This window comes from Thamnophis elegans, chromosome 10, assembly GCF_009769535.1.
Source record: "Thamnophis elegans isolate rThaEle1 chromosome 10, rThaEle1.pri, whole genome shotgun sequence".
Classification (NCBI taxonomy): Eukaryota; Metazoa; Chordata; class Lepidosauria; order Squamata; family Colubridae; genus Thamnophis; species Thamnophis elegans.
In genome coordinates this window covers 6,509,078-6,535,356 of record NC_045550.1, presented here as the reverse complement: position 1 = coordinate 6,535,356, position 26,279 = coordinate 6,509,078, and the positions used below count along the sequence as shown (strand labels likewise).

The window sequence follows — 26,279 nt, the reverse complement described above, 5'->3', positions numbered from 1 at the left end:
TACATAGGAGCCGTACATTCAGGAACCACATGCAGGAGCCTAGAAGGTTGGATGAAATAAATCTATAGGAGCCAGGCAAGCATTCCCAATGTGACAAGATGTATTTAAAAAAAAATAATAATAACAAGGGGTTAGAAATTGTACAACAGAACTGCCATCAGAGGTGGGTTCCTACCAGTTCGCACCTATTCAGTAGAACCGGTTCGTCAAATCTACCAAGCCGGTTAGAAGAGGTTCCACCAGTGGACCCGGAAAGCAGGCCACACCTACAGAAGAGGCTCCAAAATTTTTTGAAACCCACCACTGGTCCTTGGATATGATTATTCTACACTATCATGCTCATATTTATAAAACTCTGTGCCTCTGTGAAAGGTAAGGATGACTACTGTGTTTGCGGTGCAATCAGAACATTGCGTGTGTTGAAGTTGTTTTAACGCAAACTAAAGATGCCTTTTAAAAAACAAGCTTACATCATATTCTTATGCATGCCAGTGCTGTGTGTGAGGTAATTTAAGGTGGTTCTGACAAGTGTCATCGGCATCTTCATATCCGGTCACATGGGCGGCAAGCCACTCCCATCCGGTCACATTGGCAGTAAGCCACTCCCACAAAGGAGGCCACACCCACAGAGTAGGTTCGAATAATTTTTGAAACCCACCACTGGATATTATCATTGTGAACCAGAGGCTATTATATCCAACCTCTGCCGATTTGTTCTTACTGCCTTCCTGGAGACTGATATGCATTACAATTTAGTTTATTCCCACTACTGAAAACCGTTGGTCCATATTGTTTCTGTGGCGTAAATGTTTGTTGAGGCTTACTTTATTGCCTGTTCCTTTAATTCAGTTCAATTAGCAGATCTATTTTAATGTAAATGATATTCTTGTTGAATCTTGCAAACTTTTTTTTTAAATTTGTGAGAAAAATGACATTCAGCTATACAGAGAATTTATAATCCACATTTCACTTTTATTTCTTAATGTATGCCTTCTTTTTTAAGGAAGACTTTCCCAGTTTGAGGTGCTGCCTTCGTCATAACCTCTGAGACAGCATTGGAAATGGTCAGCTATTACCATTTGTAATAGCTGGGTTTGTAGTTCAAACCATTGGGGTTTTAGGTTGGGAAATGCAATTTTAAATATTTAGGCTGCTATAGACAGGTCCCACAATTACTCCTGGAAGAACCATCATTTTTATGATACTCTGTTGACTTCTACAATTTATCAAACACTCCATATATTCCATTATTTTTCTCCCTCTTCCCCCCTCCCTCCCTTCCTTCCCCCCCTCTCTCTGTATTTATTTCTTGTCCACAGTGAAACAGTTTCTCTATATCATATTAAGACTGAAATTTTTGCTTTAGTTAGTTACCTGTTCTGACCTCCCTTCTCCACTCGTTCAAAGACGACAGGCAGACAGACTTAAAAGGAAAGAACTTTATCAGCCTCGACTCACGCTGGCTGCGAGCCCAAAAATAAACATAAATAAAGTCTCTGGCAAGAAGATAACAGAATGCAAAAACAAAGATCTCTTACGAAGCAATTCACTTCTCCAAGTGTCTCTTTGAATCAGGGTTACAGAAAGCAAATCACTTATCCAAGTGTCTCTCACAAACAAACCACGACCGATGATCAATGAACGTTGAATGAACGAATGAACGTTGACTCCTGCAACCAGGGTGTGGCACCATCCGTCCTTTTGTCTCCAGAAGACCACACTAACGAGCCCCAGCTGCATTGTTAATCCTGCATCCCGACTCAACTCACAGCAAACTTCTGCTGAGTCACAACAGTTACCCAAGATGACTTAAGTTCCCGGGGAGCTTACATTTATTACTATGTCTGATATAAAGTCTGAAAAGTCCTGTGATGGTGGATTTTTATTTCATTTTTTTATTTCATATTTTATATAGGAAATCTGAACTGAAGAAAATTTGGGATGGCCAGGAATGAATCTTTGTGGGAGAAGATGGTCAGCTGAATACCTATTACTGGGCTTAGAATGTAGTCAACCATCCTATTTAAATTCTGGGCTTCCACCACACACAAACACAAAAATGACAGCCAAAATGATTAAAAATACTCTAACCCTTCGCTGTCATCTGGTGGTTGTCTAGATTTTGTTTCATCCCAGATTAAGGTTGTCCTAGTTTATTTTCTAATAGTAATAACAACCATAATAGCAAAAACCCCATTATTTTTAGCAGCCTTAGTTTTCTGGCAAGCTCATTCTGGCAAACCTCTCACTGAGGTTTCGTTTTGTTTGTTGGTTAGATTGGCTAAACACAAATTACTACATTCTTCTCTTTAACCCTGTCTTTTTCTATGAGCCTGCAGAATGGCAGCTGAACATAATGCTTCCATTTAAAAATTTGTGCATGATATTTTAAATGCAAGTCCTTGTTTATCCGGAAAATGCAGTTTGTAGACAGTGGGGGTCTTACCACGAAACTAACTGAGGCAGCTGCTTTGAGGGCTGTAACCTGTTATAAAGCGGATCTTTGTTCACAACTGTGAAAGGCATTTTGTAGTTGAATAACATTAACTTCTGCTAAACCATAGGCCAGTGTTTTTCAGCCTTGGCAACTTTTTAAGATGTGTTGGACTTCAACTCCCAGAATTCCCCAGCTAGCTCAGCAAAAGTCTATACATCTGAAATTGACAAAGTGGGAAAAACACTACCGTATAGGCTACAGAGGCTAGGATTAAAATCTAAACATAGGAATACGTTTAAAAAAAATCTGTCCAGCTCTGACACTAAAAAAAAATTGTAGATGTAACCAATCTTAACATTTGACTGCAGATTACATCATCTGGAGAGGAAATTTGGAAAAAGCTTCTACAATGATGCTTTTCTTTAAAAGTCCTTAATCAGTTAGTGTCGGCTAATAAATGTCTAATGTTCCTGTGGTTAGCAGTATTTTTAAGCATAAAAAGGCAACAGGAAATTGCTAGGGAATAAGGGACTTGTCTTTTTTTTTTTAAAGAGACTGCTTGCATGGATAGATTTAGATTTTGACCTAATGATCAACTAAAATATTCCACAGAGTATACATTTCTATGAAAGGAAAGGAAAATAACTTAATAGGCTTTCTTATTATGGTCCCTGAGATAGGGAAAAGGAATCGGTTTGAGCTAGAATAACTTCAGACGCTCCGTTAGAATACATTTATTATTCCATTACTTAAGATTTTGAAAGGATCCAGAAAGAAAGGAACCAATTTCTCCTAATCTTTTTGGGTTCTCAAAAAATTTTCAGGCTACATTCCTTCACTTATTTATCTGGTCATCAATCTCATGAAAGGCCTCAAATAAAGATTTAAAACAATTGCTAATATACAAATCTCACCATGTAAGTCCCTTCCTTCCTCAAATTATTAAAGGTGGATATAGCAGACCGCTGTTTTGCACACAGAGTATGCATAATTTAGAAAGATTTTATTTATTTTCAAGATCTATACAATGGATCCTCGGTGATCACCAAATAGTCTAGAGCAGAACTTTCCATTTTAAAAGACTTGAATCATTGCTAAACAATACGTTAAGGCATCTAGAAACACTGAACCTACCTGTGTCAATGCTTGCTCAAACGCATGCATGAAACCTAGTAAACTCAAATTGTTCAACTAAGAAAAGGTGGTTTCCTATGAAATATCAGTGATGGAAATTTTACAGAGTTTCCAGGAACAGGAGCAATAAATCTGAGGATTATACACCTCTTTGTTAAAGGTGAGGTCCTGATTATAGAGAGCCGAGGTGGCGCAGTGGTTAAATGCAGCACTGCAGGCTACTTCAGCTGACTGCAGTTCTGCAGTTCGGCAGTTCAAATCTCACCGGCTGAAGGTTGACTCAGCCTTCCATCCTTCCGAGGTGGGTAAAATGAGGACCTGGATTGTTGTTGGGGGAAATATGCTGACTCTGTAAACCGCTTAGAGAGGGCTGAAAGCCCTATGAAGCGGTATATAAGTCTAACTGCTATTGCTATTGCTATTAAGTTATTTTTGTATGTTGTTATTTTATTTCAACCTAATCTGAATGAGTGATCTTTTCACGAGACAAGTCAACAGAGCTTTCCATTTTTATCAGAACTATATTTCAGCTCTATTTCCCTATAATTACTCACATGTTTTACTATGCTACAGTAGCTGCTTGCAGTGACATAAATATAGAGTTTTATGTCAAATAATAACATTGATCTCTATAGTACACCATTGTCTTTCCCGAGTGCCTATAATCCTCTAGGGCCTCAGAGAGGTCATTTTCTGCTTGACCAGAAATTGATTGTTTATAATTTGCATAGGTTTGTCACCTAAATATTAAACATTAGATGGGGAAATTAGAATTGAATTTTGGACGTCCGGCGTGAAGACCATGAGCTTTATCATCAAGCAATGTCTCTTCTGAAAGGGTGATATTATATAAAATTGGTACACTTTTGTCGGCTTCTCTTATCTGCCAAATTTTGAGATTAAGCTGCATATAATATGCATGGTATACTTAATAAGCACTGCTTTGTGAAACGGGGAAACATTATAGAAAAGGAAACTTTTAATTCCAAAGAAAAGCAGTGATAAACAGTAATCTGTACAGTATATAGCATCTCTCTTATTACTCTTATTCCAGGAATACTTAAAAGAACCTCTCTTGTGAAATAGTGAAGGTAAAATTACTATGTAAAATCTGATTTAAACCAAGCCAGCATACATGACATCTGATCTTCAAAACAAATCCTGCCTTAGAAAAATTGAATTAGCATAAAGTAGTGTACAATTAATTCCATTCCAATATTATAGAGCATGATAAAACACGTTTGCTTTGCCATGAAATTCACTAATGGACTTGGATGAAATTGTCATATTTCTAGCAATTATAATCCTGTAATTATTGCTATAATCAATCCACTATTCCTTTTATTCATAACAGACAGGTAAGATCTATAGATAGTCCAACTCATTTGAAAGATTAGAAGTTGGTATCTCATACAATAATAATTTTCTGAGGTTTACCCTGATATTATATTTGGCTGGAACATAATCTTGTGAACCTTTTCCTAGGCGGTCCTTTTCTTACTCTGTTCCCAATTATCATGATAAGAAGAGGAATTGGCTTTGATTTCTTTGAAATGGCAGATGTTAGGCAAATTAGGAGCCGTGGTGGCGTGGCGCAGTGGTTAGAATGTGGTACTACAGGCTATTCTGCTGACTGCCAGCTGACTGCAATTTGGCAGCTCGAATCTCACCAGCCTGACTCAGCCATCCTTCCGAGATCGATAAAATGAGGACCCAGATTGTTGGGGGCAATAGGCTGACTCTGTAAACCGATTAGAAAGGGTTGTAAAGCACTGTGAAGCGGTATATAAGTTTAAGTGCTGTTGCTAAATTAAGACAATGTGTTCCTTTGACAGTAAAAGAAATAAGAAACCCTATTCTCTTCCTTGAACATTTGTAAATTTGATGTTTCCATTTAAAATATATTCAATTAATTATTAACATATTTTAGCAATATTTTGCTATTGCTATGAACATATTTTCTTTTTCCCATATAACTTAATATGTAAGTGTTTGCTGCTAATGCCCACACATGTTTTGGAGATGGTATTCAAGAAGTGATTGCGGGTTTTTTTTGGGAATTCAGCATTCAGAGAACAACTTCTCACACTTACTTCCTTTGGAACTAATGCAAAGTGGCCAACTTTGAAATTATGAATGGATGTGTCAGGAGATACCAGTCATTGCCAATGGAGGGTACATATGGCTCCTGCCATCTTTTCTGATCTCTGAAGCTTCCAGGAATTGTTCTCATTTTTCTTCTTTCACAATAGATTGGTCATCAACTGCCAATAGGGCTGAGATACGTTTTCCTCACTGCTAAAGGCAGAAGATAAAAAATAAATTGAAACAGGATTGGTAAAATGGAAGGGACTAATCCCAGCTACTGTGTTCAAGATTGTCGTCTTCTTACATTAATACCAGTAAAGAAACAGTGACCGACATAAGATCTTTGAGAAAGGAATGAAGGAATGAAGTTGGGAAAACTGTTCTGACCCTCCTCTTTGCTCGTTCACAAATGACAGTCAGACAGAACTTCAAAGGAAATATCTTTATCAGTCCTGGCTAGAAACCAGGAGACTGGGTTCTAATCCTGCCTTAGGCATGGAAGCTGGCTGGGTATATTTGGGCCTGTCACTCTCTCTCTCTCTCGGCTCAACTTGCCTCACAGGATTGTTTTGTTTTTTTTTATTTATTGAAAATTTTGGAAAAAAAACTTTTACAAATGTTTACCTCCCTCCCCCTACCCTCCCCACCCACCCACCCACCCAACCTTCCCCCCCCCCCCGGCTTCCCAGAACCAATACAGGGAATAAATCTTTAACAAAGATATTCTAAGATAAACTTAAAAAAAAGTTAGTATCATCTTTCATTTGAGCTTTAACTCCTCTTTGCTAGGCTAGTTCTAAACAGATTATATCATTGCTTGTTTCTTCAGTCATAAACTATCTGGAATTTCTTAGTCCTGTATTTATTTTGGTTCCACCACAAAACCGCGAAGCCCTTATCCGTGCCAACATAAGTGCGGAGGCAAATCCGCGGCATCCAAAGCGCTAAGCGCCGCTGCCGCGTCCTCCACCACCGCCGGTGCCTCCTCCGGAGGAAGAGGCAGGGCGGGCGGCATGAGCTGGACCCTTCCCGCGGGCTGCTGCTGCTGGGCAGCCCGCTTTGCCCCGTGCCCGCTGCCGCTGTCAGCTGGAGGAAGAGGGCTACCTTTGGAGGTACAGAGGCAAAGAACGCAGCATGTAGAACGCCCTTCTGTCGCCACGCTGTTGTCGTGGCGGTGATGACGCGCGGTGATGACATCGCGGCTTTAGCGACGCGGTTTAATCACCGCTATTTTGACGAGCGCGGTTTTGTCGTGCCACGATTTATTTTGAATATAGTCAATCCATCTTCTCACCTCCAGTTTATATCTCTCATCTGAGTGGTCCTTCAGATATGCTGATATTTAGCCATCTCTGCTAAGTTTGTGACTTTTAATGTCCATTCTTGAATAGTAGGCAAATCTTCCTTCTTCCAGTATTGCGCCAACAGTCTTGCTGCCGTTATTAAATACAAAATCAGATTCGTCTCTATAACAGTACAATCAGTAATTATACCTAACAAAAATAACTAAGGGGTAAACTTTATCTTTTTTTTTAAAGAACATTTTGCGTAATCCACCATATTTTATCCAAAATTCTTTAACCTTTTTACAAGTCCACCATATATGATAGTATGTAGCATCAGCACAATCACATCTCCAGCATTTAGGTTGTAAATTCGGATACATACAGGCCAGGTTTTTTTTAGGATCTAAATGCCATATATAAAACATCTTATAAAAGTTTTCTACTCAAATTTTGGGCTGGTGTAAATTTTACATTTCTCACCCAAATCTTTTCCCATGTACCCAACATTATTGGTCCTCACAGGATTGTGGTTGTGGGAAAAATAAGAGGAAGGAGTATTAGGTGTGTCCGTTTGTCTTGAGTTATTTATAAAAAATAATAATAAAGGCAGGATACATAATAAAAATGTTAGAAATGGATTGATGTCGAGATGGGCAATTTATGCCGGTTTAAAGCACAGCACTGACCATCACCAAGAGTGGGGAACCTATTCCTAGACCATGCTTTTTCCTCACATAACCAATACACCCAGCAGCGTATTTTCCTGGTGTATGCAAAGTAATTTTTACTTTAGAGAAACAGTTGGACACCAAGATGAAACAGATGAAGACTATTGCTATATAGAACAGTGGTAGTCAACCTGGTCCCTACCGCCCACTAGTGGGCGTTCCAGCTTTCATGGAGGGCAGTAGGTGTTTGCTGTAACTCTGCTTTATAAATTTGAGGAGCCGAGGTGGCGCAGTGGTTAGGGTGCAGTACTGCAGGCCACTTCAGCTGACTGTGATCTGCAGTTCGGCGGTTCAAATCTCACCGGCTCAAGGTCGACTCAGCCTTCCATCCTTCCGAGGTGGGTGAAATGAGGACCCAGACTGTGGGGGCAAGTTGCTGACTCAATTTGCTAAAAAAAAATTGTAAACCGCTTAGAGAGGGCTGAAAGCCCTATTAAGCGGTATAGAAGTCTAATAAATAAATAAATAAATAAATAAATAAATAAGTTACTTCCCTACTTTATAAATCACCATTACTGTGGAACCGGTGGGCGGTTAGAAAATTTTATTACTAACAGAGATACAAAAGTGGGCGGTAGGTATAAAAAGGTTGACTACCCCTGCTATATAGTGTATGCTTTAAACTTCATGCATATTTGGCACTAATTTAATATTTATGGATGAACTTTGGATAAGCCTCACAATTTCAAATATTCCTTCAGAATACGTTTAAAACTGCTGCTGTGAAAGAGCAGGTTAAGATTATTCCTGCTACATAGGTAGGAGGTTGAATATTCCAAAATATTTTAAAACAGTCTGAAGTCAGCCAGAGCTAAATACTGGAGCTTAGTGAATTACTATCATTTAGGTTATGGGAGATGGTGAGTTTTCCTAGTACTGCAGATGGCACATGAATCTTGCTTTTACAACAGAAGGAAAAGGGGGTTTAGGCATTATTTCACCTTTTATTGCTCACTAACTTTTGTTAGGGTACCATTTCATGAGTAATTGTGTGAAGAGTGTGGATGCAAACCTTTGTGGATGAAATAAATCTTCTTTTTAATACCAGCAGCACAAAGCAGCTCAGCCGTAGGTCAACTGTGTTGTTGTAAGTTCACCATTTCCAGGAGCAATTTACATTTACAGAACTGACAGAAATAATAAACTTTCCACCATAACAGATATAGCAGGCCATTGTGAATATAGTTTGATACTTTTCCAAGTCCTCATCTCCTGCTCCTCCCTCTCTTTCTCCCTTTCTGAACCATTCAATCCAACTTTTAGAATTTTTGATAGCATTAGATAGACTTCTATCAGTTCTCACGGGCTTCTGTTTTGTCATAATATTATTTTCAAAAGAAATACTTTTAAATGGTATGTTTTTGTTTCCCATTTTTACTTTCTTAGTATGTATTATAGCAATAGCAGTTAGACTTATATACCGCTTCATAGGGCTTTCAGCCCTCTCTAAGCGGTTTACAGAGTCAGCATATTGCCCCCAACAACAATCCGGGTCCTCATTTTACCCACCTCAGAAGGATGGAAGGCTGAGTCAACCCTGAGCCGGTGAGATTTGAACAGCCGAACTGCAGAACTGCAGTCAGCTGAAGTAGTCTGCAGTGCTGCATTTAACCACCTCGGCATTCTCTTTCTCTTGTACGACCATTTCAGATATAGGAGTATCTCTTTGTAAGCACTTCTTTGTGTTCGTTTTTGCTTTATTTTCTTTTTCTGGTTAATGGCACTTGATCGCAATAATAGCGGATTTGCTGTTTTACACATTAACAAAGGATTTACAAATAGTCCTTATCTTACAATTGGTCATTTGGGTGCCTTATGGCCTATAAAGCATCCCAGCTCTTGTAAAATGTCACTCACACACACAGAGAGAGAGAGAGAGACAGAGAGAGAGAGAGAGAGACAGAGACACAACTATTTTGGACACTTGATACCTGACTCACATTTACAACTGGTTGCAGCATCCCACATGCCATCACAATTTGTGATGGTTTTTTTCCCCAGCATAAAAACAGGCATTGAGGAGAACGGATTCAGACTTTCAACCAGATAATTTGCTTAATGACCAAGTGATTCAAACTTACAACGATATGATTCAGGTAACAACAACTTTAAAAATTGATGTAGAATTGGGTCTAATCATAAGAATGCCTCTGCTTGTGACCTAAATTCCAGTTCCAGTTGTAGATGAGGAATATCTGTATGCTATGCAGGTAGTCCCCAACATACGGCATTAATGGAGTCTGCCCCTTCATGTTGGAACTCGGGGACTATGTTAAATGAAGCACCTAACTAACAACCTCCCTGTCCTGCTTTCCCCAATGCATTCATTAAACAAATGTACAGGTCGTACATAAGTAGAGCATGGGGTAACTCAGAGGTGGGAGAATACGAGGAAGGCCTAGTGTAGGAAAAAAACCACCACCGTGATATAATGTTTACTTAAAGTTAAGTAATTAAAGTTTTTCTAAATTAAAAAAAAATAGATGGTAGTATATTTTTAGAAATCAAGTGCAAATGAGCATTAAATCACTAGCAGCAGATTAAATGTTCTCCAGAAAATGTCCCTATGGAAAAATCATGCTTAGCAACAATTTGCAGCTGGGTATAAATTATGTCCAGAGTCCAGTACTTTAAAAATATATTTGTATACTTGACATTTCTGCTAAACTTATAACGCAAGCTTTTTTGTCTAAAAAAAGAAACCCTGATAAACAAGCCAGTTGGATATGGGATTATGGCAGTGGTGGGTTTCTGCCGGTTCGCACCGGATCGGGAGAACCGGATGGTGAAATTTACCGATCCGGTGAGAGGAGGTTCGACCGGTGGACCTGGAAGTAACTTCTGGAACGCCTGCCCCGGCCCTGTCGCTCCTCGCTCACCCCCGCCCGTCCGGAAGCCGCTCCATCGCTCGCTCCCCCCGCCACTATCCTAGCCCAATTCGGTGTCAAGTCCCATACCTGGGAGTGGAGGTGGTGAATGGAGAAGCATGGAGAGGTCCAGCGGCACAATCCACCAGACAGCAGAGGCAAGCTCAGGAGTTTTCTCCTGGATTCCTCTCTGTCATGCCTCCACCTATCTCCCAAAGTTATTTCCCCAGCGTGTGATAGCTTTCTACTGGATTCCCCTCTGTCTTGCTCCTCCAATCTCCCTAATTTCGGCCCTTAATCCCCCAGTTGTCTATTTTGGGGAGGTTTTCCCCTCTCTTTCCCCTCTCCCCTGCAGCACTGCAGGCTACTTCAGCTGACTGCAGTTCAGCAGTTCGGCTGTTCAAATCCCACCAGGCTCAAGGTTGACTCAGCCTTCCATCCTTCCGAGGTGGGTAAACTGAGGACCCAGATTGTTGTTGGGGGCAATATGCTTACTCTGTAAACCGCTTAGAGAGGGCTGAAAGCCCTATGAAGCAGTATATATAAGTCTAAGTCTAACGATTGTCTTCCCCCCCCCTTCATAGGAGTTCCAAAAACTTTTGCCACATGGCTTGGGGGGTGGGTAGTCATGTGACTGAGTGTGCATGAGTGATGTCAAGTTGGCCATACCTGCCCAGTCACATGACTGCCAAGCCACGCCCACAAAATAGGCCACACCCACAGAATAGTTTCTAAAAATAATTGAAACCCACCACTGGATTATGGCATTACAATTTTTCAGTGCAGAACAAAAAAAAACCCTCAACACCCTCACTTTTTACTCCCCAGATCCAGTGGTGGGATCCTCCCAGTTTAACAACCGGTTCGATGATTGCATGATTTCAACTGTGCATGTGTGTGCAGTTTGAAGAAATCTTCGCTTCCGGGTTTCTTCGGAGGAATAACATAGCTGATTCGCACAGCAATCTACTATTCCGTGCGACTCAACTGAGAAGATATAGGTAGGAAAATAGTGCAGGCGGGTGGGTGGGCCCATCTGACTGCCAGGATAAATCGGTTCGCTCCCATCTGATCGTTGGAGCTACCAGTTCGCCCGAACCGGTAGTATAGCAAGAGCAATAGCAGTTAGACTTATATACCGCTTCATAGGGCTTTCAGCCCTCTCTAAGTGGTTTACAGAGTCAGCATATCGCCCCCACAATCTGGGTCCTCATTTCACCCACCTCGGAAGGATGGAAGGCTGAGTCAACCCACCTCGGAAGGATGGAAGGCTGAGTCAACCCTGAGCCGGTGAGATTTGAACCGCTGAACTGCAGCTAACAGTCAGCTGAAGTGGCCTGCAGTACTGTACCCTAACCACTGCGCCACCTCGGCTCTTCGAATCTCTCCACTGCCCCAGATCATTCTAAATAGTACTCCCAAGTCTCACTTCCAGTATTAAGTGTTGATCAGAATTGAATGATGAGGTTTTAAAGGACTGTTGATAAGTAAGGAGAGATTTCTTTGATTCTTTCCCTCATAGAGAAAATGATAAATTGGATTATAACATAGATTTGTTTAATTAAGGTTAAATATATATGTTACTATCTTTGGTAGCTCTTAATAGACTTTTGCTGATTAATGCTAAATGATAGGTTTCTGCAGTTTGATGATAAGAGCTGAGATGATTTTATAAAGGTGTTATGTTACTGAAGCTTATACTTGCCTGGTGATAGGGAAGTAATCTTTGTTATATCTTTTTTCTTAATTGTTAATTTTCTTTTTTTCTATTTCTTTGCTCTTTGTTTATTTTCTTATCAATATTTTCCTTAGTTTGTATTAGTCTCTTATCTTTATATAGAGCCGAGGTGGCGCAGTGGTTAAATGCAGCACTGCAGGCTACTTCAGCTGACTGCAGTTCGGCAGTTCGGCTGTTCAAATCTCACCGGCTCAAGGTTGACTCAGCCTTCCATCCTTCCGAGGTGGGTGAAATGAGGACCCGGATTGTTGTTGGGGGCAATATGCTGACTCTGTAAACCGCTTAGAGAGGGCTGAAAGCCCTATGAAGCGGTATATAAGTCTAACTGCTATTGCTATTGCTATTTGTAAACTTTAATAAAAATAATTATGCTCCCTGGGTTGAGAAACTAAGTCAGTTTTCAAAGAAAACCTGAATTTGTAATCATCTAGGCCAGCAAACAACACTCCTTTCTATCACAGCCCTGACACTGTTAATGATAAAATGTTTGCAAGAAGTCAAGCAAATTCAGCAAACACCAAGATCCCAATATTTCAACTCTGAGTCACACATTTTTGCCACTAGTAGTAAAAAAAAAGGGGGGGAAAGGGCTGGCAATGAGAAATTACTAACATAGTACTGCCAAAGTAAACCACATCACCATTCTGATTCTGTTTCAAAAGTTTTATTTCTTTTGAGGCAAACATTTCATCATTCCTCAATCAGTAAGACATTGAAGTACAATTTCTTGTATATCAAAATAACATTCTACATTGACCTTAGCTTCTTCTTGCTGAACCAACTTTAAACAATTTGATCTTAAGCATAGGCTAATCACCATAGGCCTATCACCATTCTGATTCTGAATGGTGTCCATATCCCCAACAAAACCTTTGTTTGAAAACCAACAACATTCTTCATTGTAATTTGTAGTGACACAGGATATATTTTACAGTAACTATCCTGTTGAATATTGTCCCTGAATGTTTTATAATTGCTAAACAAGTTTTAACAGAGTAAATATCTTTATGTTGGAAAGTTTAATGGTTATACATCCATATGCCCATTAGGTGGCATTATATACAAAGTGAGATTTATCAAGAATCGGGGACTTTCCGGTGAAGTTGACAGCATCTCATGAATTTGCTTTTCATAGTAGCATTATTGAGACAGAAATTGGTAACAAGAAATAAGAGACACTCACTTTTCTGCTGCTGCAAAAGCTGTTTAAGCTTATAACAGGGTGATAGAATAAACCTGTTGGTATTTTTTTTTCCTGCCTAGAATAATGTAACCCTAGTCTCTTCACCACAGTTTTATTAGCATAATTTCTCATCATGAGTAGATAAAAGAACAGTTTCCACAATCCCCAGAGTACCTCTCAGAGGTTCTCCATTTTATTTGTGGATTTGTTAAATGAACAAATGGGGGCTGGGGCTGTTGACCTTAGTGTTAAGGTCCAGCCCCGATTAGAACGTATGTGTGTTGTGAATTTTAAACTATTTTTTTTTACTTATTTTGCTTTTCTTTTTTCTTCTTTCATTGTAAGCCGCCCGAAGTCCTCCGGGATTGGGCGGCCTATAAATTTAATAAATGAAATGAAAGCTTTCTTCCAGTGCAAGAATAAAGAATGGGCTGTGCTCATTTAACGAAGGTTGGTGCTAACTTAGAAATTTAAGGCGTTAGAAAAATTGGAGGGTAGAAGGGATAGCAGAAAGGATTTCTGCAACTTTCAGATTATTATATTATGTATGTATGTATGTATTTATGTAAGTATGCACACACACACACACCAGTGCTGGGTTGCTAATCCCGTTCCAACCGGTTCGGTTGGAACGGGGCCGGCGGCGTCCTCGTGCACGCGTGCAGTTCACGCATGCATCTTAGCGCCTGCGCGATGCTCCAGCTGCTCGCGGAGACTTGTGCAGACGCTGTATGTGCCATCCGGCTGCTCGCGAAGAATCGCGCAGGCGCTGTATGTGCAGCAGAAGCCTTCAAAGACTGGTAAGGAGCGAGCGTGCGCGGGCGGGCGGGCCCTTCACCATTCCCGGAAGTTACTTACTTCCGGGTTCGTTGACCAACTGGTTCGCGGGGACCGCTGCGAACCGGTTGAAACCCACCCCTGACATACACACACACATATACATACATACAGAGGTGGGTTCCTACTAGTTTGGATCGGTTCAGCTGAACTGATAGTAACTTGGCCTGGATCATTGGAACCACAGCGACCCAAGCCTGCCATATCCCTGAACCGGTTCTCCCAGCAGCGCCGTAAGTGCCACCATCTTGTTTTTGCTTCTGAGCATGCGCAGAGCAATTTTAGTGGTACTGCACCTGCCCGTGTGGTGCACCCCTGAACGAACCGGACCCCCCCCCCTGCATGCATGCATGCATACATACATACATACATGCATGCATACATACTTAAATATAATATATAATTTTTTGACCTTCTGTACTTTGCCACAAGCGATGGCATTAAAACAGAAGGATAGAATTCTTAGAAGGCAATAACTTTGGTAAAAAAATAGGGTGAACTAGAACAATTTTCTCTAATTTCACTTCCAAATGAGTTGATCTATGAGCACGTTTACATGTAGTGTTTGCACTTTCTTATTAGCTTCACACTCACACGATTCTCCATCTCCCCTCAAGATAAGAAAAGAGTCCAGTTTTAACTTTAGAAGTGCAGGAATTCTGAAGCTTGGGGACAAATGGTTGATTTGTCTCCTCCTACTAACCTCTTTCTGGACTCTTCCTCCTGCACAGTAAGATTAGGTTACTTTATGCCATAATTTTATATTGTTTTAATAAATTGAATAGATGACCTCGGTGTCTGAGTGTTGACAGCAATGAGGGTAACCATAGATTAGCCTAAAATAGTTTGGAAGTTTAAGAAGTGAGAATGGTGCCATTATAGGACTTACGATTTTTATAATACTTCTCTAGGATGCCTGGGATTTTGTCGATTGGAGGGAATGGATTCTTAGCTCAATTTCTAGCTAGTGCCATGATATAGAAAGGATGCATTATAAGATGTTACCATTCAAGGATCTTCTCAGAATTTAGCTTCATTATCATTACTGAATATTCCATGTACGTTACAACTAGTACAGTACACTGCAGCACTCAAAATCTCTAGAGAAGCTCATAACAACAACACACATGTCTTACAGCACCCCTTTCTAATTTGTTTGAAGTTTAAGTTTAAGTTTAAGTTTTATTTTATTTATATGCCGCCCTATTCCCTAAAAGGGACTCAGGGCGGCGAACAACTTAAACGGGAAGGGGAAACATACAAGTACAAAATAAACATATTAAAATGACCAACAACCACACCTGTTGAGAGGGGAAGGGAGCTCATCAACCCCAGGCCTGCCGACACAGCCAGGTTTTAACGGCTTTTCGGAAAGCAGGGAGAGAGGTGAAGGTCCGAATCTCCGTGGGGAGTTCGTTCCAAAGGTCCGGAGCTGCAACAGAGAAGGCCCTCCCCCAGGTCGTAGCCAGATGGCATTGGCTGGTGGATGGAACCCGGAGGAGGCCGGCCCTGTGCGATCTAATGGGTCTTTGGGCGGTAATTGAAACCCAAGTACATCTGAAGAAAGAAATAATATGAAATCAATTACTGAAACAAAGAGTAAAAGTATAGTGGACTTAAGGTATCTTCCTTAATGTTCAGGTCTAAATGGTTTGGTGCTCCTTGGATTTCTGCAGCACAGAATGCTTGGAAACCAGTTCATGGTTCACGCTGCATGTGATGACCCGGAGGTCAAGGGTTAAACGAGATGTTTTTCTTCACAGCTGGATGCAGTGGATTTTAGCCTTAAAGCAACAGATCTCCACCCTGCTTCCATAACCCTGAATGGGCAGAAGCCTGAACAAACTTAACATGTTTTAAAAAAGAAAGTAATCTAGTCTGTACAGCCCTGATTTTTGAGGGAGTAGCTGTTTGCTACAGCGTGTAGATCTTTTAGTGGCTTGTTCATGTTCTTCATGGTTAGGCTGACATAATGAAAAATAGGAGATAGGTAATAATATCATCTTGCCAGGGTGTGATAAGGCAAAAGCGAAGCATGAAAGGTAATTGGGAGACAGTAGACCAGATTGTCCTGGCCTTACAACCACAACTGAACCTAAAATTTATGTTGATAAAGTGAGACTTTTTTTTTTAATTGAAATTTTTTTGGGAAAAAAAGGCTTTTACAAATATTTACCTCCCCTCCCCCATCTTCCCCATCGAACCCCCCCCAACCTCCCCCCCCCCGACTTCTCAGAACAAATACAGGGTATAAATCTTTAACAAAGATGTTCTAAAATAAGCTTAAAAAAAGTTAGTATCATCTTTCATTTGAGCTTTAACTCCTCTTTTGTTAGGCTGACTCTAAACAGATTATATCATTCCTTGCTTCTTCAGTCATAAACTATCTGGAATTTCTTAGTCCCGTATTTATTTTGAATATAGTCAATCCATCTTCTCCACTCCAGTTTATATCTCTCATTTGAGTGGTCCTTGAGATATGCTGATATTTTAGCCGTCTCTGCTGGGTTTGTGACTTTTAATGTCCATTCTTGAATAGTAGGCAAATCTTCCTTCTTCCAGTATTGCGCCACCAACAGTCTTGCTGCCGTTATTAAGTACAAAATCAAGTTAGTCTCTATAACAGTACAATCAGTAGTTATATCTAACAGGAATAACTGAGGGGTAAACTTTATCCTTTTTTAAAGTACATTTTGCATAAAAAGTGAGACATTTGTTAAATCAGTTTACAACCTTTCTTGTCACAGTTGTTAAGAGAATCATTGCGGTTGCTATAAACATGGTTCTTAAGTGAAGCTGACTTCCCCATTGATTTTCCTTGTCGGAAGGTTGCAAAAGCTGATCACATGACCCAAGGACACTGCAACTGACCAATTGCCAAGCATATGAATTTTGATCATGTGACCCTGGGAATGCGGCAGTGGTTGTAAGGGTGGGAAATTGTCATAAGTCACTTTTTTCAGAGTTGTAACTTTGAATGGTCACTAAATGAACTGTTGTAAGTCGAGGACTGCCTGTGTTCATTTCTGTTGGGGTTGTTAGTGGTAAGATCCCACCACTAACAAATCGGCTGGCAGACGGTTGGTTCTGGGTTACAAGCACAGAACAGAAGGGGAAGAACTAGGGATGACAAGTCAGCAGTTTTCCAATACTTGAGAGAACAGGAAGTTGACCTATTATTCAGAACACCCGAGGGCAGGACAAGAAATAACAGATGGAAGCTTATCAAAGAGAGATCCAACCTAGAATTAAGGAGAAATTTCCTGTTAGGGAGAATAGTTAAGTCAGAGGTGGGTTCCTACCAGTTTGCACCAGTTCGGTAGAACCGGTTCGTCAAATCTACCGAACCGGTTAGAAGAGGTTCCACCAGAAAGCAGGCCACACCTACAGAAGAGGTTCCAAAAATTTTTGAAACCCACCACTGACACACACACACACACACACACACACACACATTCACACAGAGAGAGAAAGAGAAAGAAAGGAAGAAAGAAAGAAATAAAAAAAGAAAAAAGAAAGAAAAAGTGAGAGAGAGATGAAAGAAAAAAAGGAAAAAGGGAGAGAGAGACAAAAGGAAGGAGAGAGAGAGAGAGAGAGAGAGAGAGAGAGAGAGAGAGAACACATGGCCGGCAAGCCACTCCCACCAGGTCACATGGCCGGCAAGCCACTCCCACAAAGGAGGCCACACCCACAGAGTAGGTTCGAAAAATTTTTGAAACCCACCACTGAGTTATGGAAGTTATGGATGCTCCTATTATTAGAGGATTTTAAGAAAAACATTGGAAACCCATTTGTCCAGAATGGTAATAGGGTCTCCTGCTTGAGCAAGGGGTTAGACTAGAAGACCTCCAAGGTATTTATCACTCTTATTCTGTATTCTATTCTGTATTATAATAGAAATTAACCAATTGTTGTAGAGAATATGACATCTGGCTATACAGATTATCAAAGGGATTTGGTTTGAGCAATCCTTCATGGATCATTACCAGAGTGGAGGTTCCTACAGAGCTGGGACAGAATACTTTGTTGATTCTGTCCAAGGGTTTGGGGAATTTATATTTGGCAACAAAATTACCAGCTATTTTCTGAAGAAATCCTATGAAAGAACATAGCAAGCATATTATTTGGCGGAGAATACTATAAAATCCCAAACAATGAAATGTGAGCGTGAGATTCAGGTCCTTTAAAAAATGTCTTTATATTACTGTTGCTGAGTGGATAATTCAAAATATATTTTGCATTTTCAAATAGCATGACTTGTAAAACATTTATTATTACACTTATTAAAATTTCAGGCAGGGTTTTAGAAGTTTGTACATAATTGTTAGGGTAACAAATAATAGCTGTGAATAAGATAAATTCTAATAATAGTACAGTATTTTATGTGTTTATTCCGGGTTCTGTAGGAATATCTCCAAAATAGATTTGCATAGGATTGCAATTTAAAAGATACGGAACATATAATATATTATGTCACCAAAAAAAGTACTTTTATCTAGTGACAATGGTAATATTTTCAGTAGACATACTGGTTGTGACGGTGTGATTTGGCCTTGTGAAAAAAAAAAGGCTTTCTGTTAAATAATTATGTTTCTAATTTAAAGAACAGAAGGCAGTGAAAAATGCCGTATTAAAGGGTCAGGTTTGGGAGGAGTGCGTTAAAAACTAACATGTGTAATGTGTTTGTTTAAAAGCATAGATTGGAAAACAGGATTAAGTAAGTATGTCAAGATGACAAAAGACAAACCCAGGGGATAGTCATATGGAACATTTTGCTTGTGTTTGTTGTTAGGACCGACAAAAAAAAGGAGGTCAGGATCTTAGAATACCCTTGAGGTTCCTGAAACACATGGGAAATTTTCATCTCAATCTCTGTACAAGAAAGCATCGAAGCAATTCCCAAGTTTTTAGATCCTGTTTTTGTCAATCTGTTTCTTGCTGATGGGGGAGTACAGGTTTGAAAACATTTAGAAGCTGTGAAGTTCATATTGTTTGTCTTGAGAATTTCTTCACAGGGAGGCCTAAACGTATCTCTAAATTAAAGGTATGTAAGATACTAGACACAACAGAAAGCAATCCATAGCAACCTGGGGGAACAGTGTTTGTAAGAGAAAGATGGAATTATAGTTGTAAAAACATTGAGAAGCCTTTGGAATCAATTCTTTCTGTAAATACAATCCAGTAAGGACTGTATGGTGTTTGAAATGTAATTTAGAAAAGATATTCCACAGCATGACTATAGTATCCATCAGGGGTGGGTTTCAGGCAGTTCGCGGCAGTCCCCGCGAACCGGTTGGTCGGCAAACCCGGAAGTAAGTAACTTCCGGGAACGCCGAAGGATCCACCCTCCCGCCCGTGTTTCTTACCTGGTTTTGACTAGTTCTGTGCTTCCACGCATGCGCAGAACGCATACAGCGCCTGCGCGATCCACCAGGAGCAGCTAGAGCATTGCACAGGCGCTAGTACGCATGCGTGCACTGCGCGCGTGCACGAGGACGCCGCCGACCCCGTTCCAACCGAACCGGTTGGAACTGGGCGAGAAACCCACCCCTGGTATCCATCTGCAGCTCGTTAAAGCAACTGCATCTTTTCCCAAGATCATATAGCTGTCCTCCGAAATGGCTATATGATTGCACAAAAAATGTGGCTGGTCTAAATTGCAGAGAGATGCAGATAGATGCTCCAAATTACTTATCCTAAATCCAAAATATTGCACAGCCCATGAAATCAATGTTTTGCATGGAAGTAAGCCCCACTATATTTAAGGCAGTAATGGTTTCCTCTTCGCTACCGATTTGGAACCGGGAGCGCTCGTGCACAGTGCTTCTGCACATGTGCAGAGCATCCGTGATGACGTCTGGGCGGGTGGGCGGAGTCTCCCGTCGCTTCTGCTACCAGTTTGCCCAAACTGGGGTGAACCATTTCCATTTCCATTTATTGAATTTATAGGCCGCCCAATCCCAGAGGACTCCAGGCGGCTTACAGAAATAAGAAATAGTAAAAGATTAAAATGAAGAAGACACAACAAATTAAAAAAACACAACTTGCACCCAGTCTAAGCGGGGCTGGACCTCAGTCAAGAGATCAATAGCCCCAGGCCTGCCGGAACAGCCAGGTTTTAATGGCTTTTCGGAAGGCCATGAGAGTGGGTAGGGTCCGGATCTCTGGGGGTAGCTCATTCCATAGCGCCGGAGCGGCAACGGAGAAGGCCCTACTCCGAGGCGTCGCCAGCTGGCATTGTCCAGCTGATGGCACCTGGAGGAGGCCCATCCTGTGCGACCTTATCGGTCTAAGGGAGGTATGTGGCAGAAGACGGTCTCGTAGATAGAATACCGCCAGAATACCACCTCCGATTTAAGGGCTTTCTTCTATTGAAAGAAGGTTTAGGACTTTAGACCACATCCATATATTGTTGATCATTAAGACATCAAGTTCCTTAACATCTTTGATATAGACTAAAAAAATATTACTAATACTATCAGGTAGAACAGAACATTGAGTTTGTTCTGTCATAAAGAGGAAGTAAGAAAATAACTGAAATTAAGTTAGTAATTGTGAGTTTAGTCTTTGAAACCTAGCAGAATAAATTATTAAGAGAGAAAAAATTTATTTGCTCGTGATTTTAGAGATGCATGTCAAGTCCTTCACTGCAGCTCTTTATGTGATAAAGACTCCCGAGCGTACTATTACTTACATACACTTTCACATATAATGTTTATAGCTTTAGTTATCTATTTGGCTGTACTATTTGAATTATGTGTTTCCTGTTTTACTGTTATTGCTGTTTTTTGCTAATCTTAGATATTTTATGGTTTAGCACAGTGTTTTTCGACTTGGCCGTTTTAAAACTGTGGATTTCAACTCACAGAATTCTATAGGCCAATATGCTGGCTGGGAAATTATGGGAGTTCACTCATCTTAAAATAGCCAAAAATTGAAAAATGCTGTTTTAGAATTTTTCTGTATATTGGAATCAAGCTACAGTGCATGTTTGAAGCTAAGCTAGCTCTTGCAGTTTTACACTGAAACAGGCCTATCAATTTTTAAAATAAATAAAAATATAGTTAACAAAAGTTCAATTCCTTTACATGCTTATTTGGGAATAAATCTTAATGAATTTAGTGGGACTTATCTCTGAATAAACAAGCAGGAACCGGACTTTTAAGTACTCTTAAAAGCAAATTCCACTGAAGTAACTCAGATACTCAAATCAAGATGCATTATTCAACATTCCATGCAATGATATTTGTTCAGGACTGAAACTAGGAAGGTATAAACTCAAAAGGCAGGCCTATTTTTTTTTGCTTAAAGGAACACTGTCAGTATTTTATAACATTACTTGCATAATGGGCTTTTGTCTATACCTGATTTTTCACCCGTAGCTAATTGCTTCCTTTACCCATGTTGCCATCTACAAACTCTTGTTATACCTTTGACAATGTAAAGATACTTTTGTGCATAAGGAATCCAGTACTACCTGTTTTCACTTCAGTTCTCAACCTCATCAAAAAGTTCAATTTAAATAAATTGAACTAAATAAATTGAACACGTAGAATGTGATTACTTAATAAAAGAATTACTTAAAAAAAAATTCACTCTCCATAATATAATTGCTAAATACTTAACTGTTCTGACTCCCCTCTTCGCTCGTTCACAAATGACAGTCAGACAGAACTTAAAAGGAAATATCTTTATCAGTCCTGGCTCAAGCTGGCTGCGAGCCCAAAAATAAACGTAGATAAAGTCTCTGGCAAAAAGTTACACAGCAAAAGCAAAAACAAAAAGCTCTTACAGCAAACCAGGTTTACAGAAAGCAAATCACTTATCCAAGTGCCTCTTTGAATCTTGAAACGATGAACCACACACGACGAACGACGTTGACTTCTCCCACGAAGGCGTGGCACCATCCGTCTTTTAACTGCAGAAGACGACCCTAACGAGCAACAGCTGCTCATTATTCCTGCATCCCGACGCAACTCACAGCAAGCTTCTGCTGAGTCACAACACTTAACTATCTGAAAGATTTTAGAAATCTTTTAAATTGACTTGAAATTGTAAGCTTCGACCAAGAGCACACTATCTCTGTAGTTTATCTGAAGTTTTATGGACTTAACAAACTTCAGATTGCTGTTACATATGGTTATTATTCTGTATGCAAAAACAATGGTTAGATGCATTGGGAGCATATGGGCAAGTACCTGAGTACCTTGGCTTTCTAGCTTCTTAAAACATGTGAACAATTTCAAGTCCATTCCAGTTCCTTTTCATGTTCTTATTTCCCATTACTTAACTGGATTGTACTTTTCATATATAAGATAGCAATAGCAATAGCAGTTAGACTTATATACCGCTTCATAGGGCTTTCAACCCTCTCTAAGCTGTTTACAGAGTCAGCATATTGCCCCCAACAACAATCCGGGTCCTCATTTTACCCACCTCGGAAGGATGGAAGGCTGAGTCAACCCTGAGCTGGTGAGATTTGAACAGCCGAACTGTAGAATTACAGTCAGCTGAAGTAGCCTGCAGTGCTGCATTTAACCACTGTGCCACCTCGGCTCAAATCATAGCTGCTGTAAAAAGGGATCAGCTTTCCCAGCCAGAAATAGACTTTAATTCCCAGTAGTTCCTTAATCAGCCTTTGCTAAAAATTCTAAAACTGAACTTCACACATTTGGAGAATTCGGTAAGGAAGTCTGATTGGGGGCCTATAAGAGAAAGCATGTGAGGAAAGTCTATTATGCTTCCATGATTCTTTTTCAGATAGTTCATATATAAAACCATCCTTTGATAGAGTAAAATCTAACATATCAATCCAAAACAAATCTAAAATGTGTTTTAGGTTGATACAGTGATATGTTAACTGTTGATATATTGATATGTTATCTGTTTTATTATTGGTAAAACGGTTATGTTACTTTTTAGAGAAAACTTCCAAGAAAATTTATTACTACGTGTGTATTTTCTTCTTTTAGGACAAAAACTTCTTGTCTCGGTCACAAGGAGTACCACTATAATAAATATTCTTGAGTAAGACAGGCTAAGTCTGGTACTTCATGGATGGATGGATGGATGGATGGATGGATGGATGGATGGATGGATGGATGGATGGATAAATAAACAAACAAATAAATAAACAAACAAACAAACAAATAAATAAATAATCTTTCTTGGCCTAAGCAATTCACCATTTATAGTAATGTAGCAGGCCGTTATAGTTCGATTTTCTTAGAGCAATTGCCATCTGGGAGATTTAAAAAATCTTTTAAATTGACTTGCAATTGTAACTTTAGTCCCAGACCCAAAGCAATTCATATGCTAAAAAGGACTCTATTCTTTTCCTGAAGCTTTATGGACTTACACACACTTTAAGTTGCCTTGTCGCATACTTCTATGGTAATTATCCTGCACATAAAACAGATTTGTACATATGCCTAAAGCCTTCACCAATGTAACTGGTATGAAGTCATCTCGTCATATTGATTCTCATATGAGCATGTTGCCATCAGCCATACTGATTATGAAATGTTTGGGAATAAGTCTACTCAACATTATATTGAATATGGAAATCAAACACGGTAGATACACATTAACTACATTTAGTTAATATTTTTGCTTTCCTGTACAAAGAATTGGGGAACTAGCATTAGCGTTAGGGTTAGGTAACATGCAAATAGTTTATAGCAAAATTTATGTATAGAACAGAAATCGTCAAAATGTTATAAATATTGTACATAGAGATACAAAGATTAATCTGCTCTGTTTCTTTGAGAAGACTCAACAGTGTAGAAAAATATTTTGGAGGATTATATTTTATCACCCTTTCATCACGTTTTTAGGGATAGAAAAAGTAGCTCTCATTTAGTTATCTGTAAAATGAAAATGTGAAAATGTGAAAACTGAAGATGTAACAGCATGCATATTAACTAGGACAATAAAGTATACATGTAGATTACTATCTTAAAGTAGTGTTTTTTCCCAGTTAATATTATAATTCAATTATTATTCATCAGGTTAATTTGTATGAAACATCCTAGCGAACATGTAAGTTTAATGAAATATATAACTTGACATGACTTACCTATTAAAGCCCATCTCTCATATTTTTGTGATTCATACAGGGCGGGGCATAACCTTTTCCTAGGGGGTCACAGCAACACTTGTAATAACAACACAAATAATTCATACACCATTCGAAAGCCCATCAAAAACTGAGTTTATTGACACGATTTAATAGTCAGTATGACCACCATTAGCCCTTCGAACAGCATTCAAACGAGGTAGATAAGAACACAACAAATCTTCAAACAGTTCCGTTCGATTTTCCAGATTTTCAACACAGTTTCCAAATTCATTCTCAAAGTTTCAACCGAATATCGATTTTGACCTTGCTCCTGAATCATCAGAGCTTCCACTTCATCCTTAATTATGGCCCCAATGTTCTCTGCCGGATTGAGATCTGGCGAATTTCCCGGCCAGACGTCATTGCCCCAAAATTCGACATTGTTGTTGCTCCAGCATCGCGAGCCTCTCGAAAGGCAATGCATTTTATTCTGTCAATGATCCTTTGTTCTTCCGAATCGAATTTTCCAGCCATTCTTAAAGCAAATTTAACATTTAATAGCTCATTCAATTCAGTTTTTTATGGGCTTTAAAATGAGGTGTCGCGGAAGTTGTAAACTGCTGTCGATCTTGCTGTGACCCCCTAGGAAAAGGTTATGCCCCGCCCTGTACTTTTGATATGCTATCGGGGGCATATAATCTTCCTGGGAGATGGTTTTCTGTTATATTTTCAGAACCTTATCAGATTGCATGCTGCAGAATAGAAATTAGATAATGTGGGTGATTGAAAATCTTCAGTGCCAGAAAACAGACACAGGCTGCAACTTAATGAAAACCATGACGTTGCTGCACTAGAGCAAATCTATGTGTGAGAAGCTCATTAAAATGTAGGGGAATCTGCAATGAATTTCATTCATTCATTCATTTCATTTATTATATTTATATGCTGCCCTTTTCCCCCGAAGGGGACTCAGGGCGGCTAACAAATCAAATCAGGGAAGGGTGGGGTACAGACAAAAAATAAAAAATAAACGATACATAACAATACATAATTTAAAAACACACAACAGTCATACCATTCAAGACGGGGGCAACAGCTCTTTAACCCCAGGCCTGTCGGAACAGCCAGGTTTTAAGGGCTTTGCGGAAGGCCTGGAGGGTGGTGAGGGTTCGAATCTCCATGGGGAGTTCGTTCCAAAGGGTCGGAGCAGCCACAGAGAAGTCTCTCCTCTGGGTAGTCGCCAGTTGGCATTGTCGGGCGGATGGAATTCGGAGGAGGCCCAATCTGTGGGATCTAATCAGTCTATTGGAGGTAATTGGCAGCAGGCGGTCTCTCAAGTACCCATATCTAGGCAGCCCTTTGGGTATTGCTACAAAGGCTCCTGTTAATATTGGTATTGATTTTTTTTTCTTCCACAATCCCTCAACTCCAATTTTCAGATGCCGATATTTCGTTATTTTTTTCTAGTTTCTCTTCAATTCATGCATCACCCGCTATCGCAGGTCAATTATTAGTATTATTGTTATTCATATTAGTATTTACTCATAAATAGAGCAGCCTTTGAGGAAGGATACTGTATATGTGTGTGTGTGAATGAAGTCATGGAATTTATTTGCCTTTGGCTATAATTCTCCAAGACTAGATGTTGGCTTCACTTCTTCCAGGTAGGCAATTTTCTGGAGTAGAGCACAAGTTAATGAAGAACGGCAACTTCCTTCACTGAGAGAAACCTGTGCCAGAATAAATATAAGCATTTAATGAGTGCCAGCCTATTTAGGAAGATTTGTGAAAATCCCTCTTTTTAGATTCCATCAAAACTCGGCTGGTCCGAATGACAATTTGCTAGTGCAAAATCCGTAGCTGCATTTGTTTCTTCCTTAGTAGCTCCAGAAGTTATGGAGGTAAGCATAAGTGCCTAAAT

The 26,279-nt window shown here is 39.8% G+C and overlaps 1 protein-coding gene across 2 annotated transcripts in view; it reads left to right on the top strand.

Annotated features, from left to right (window-relative positions):
• LHPP (phospholysine phosphohistidine inorganic pyrophosphate phosphatase) overlaps positions 1-26,279 on the top strand; it is a 175,087-nt gene that overhangs the window by 59,433 nt on the left and 89,375 nt on the right. Inside the window, exon 7 of one of the 2 annotated variants that reach the window (XM_032225637.1) lies at positions 1,916-2,002. The exons of the other annotated variant lie outside the window; for it this stretch is intronic. Within the exon in view, the coding sequence (XP_032081528.1) occupies positions 1,916-1,955 (40 nt within the window). The 3' untranslated portion in view covers positions 1,956-2,002. Of the gene's footprint in view, positions 1-1,915; positions 2,003-26,279 lie in introns of those variants that run through there. 2 annotated transcript variants of the gene reach the window in all.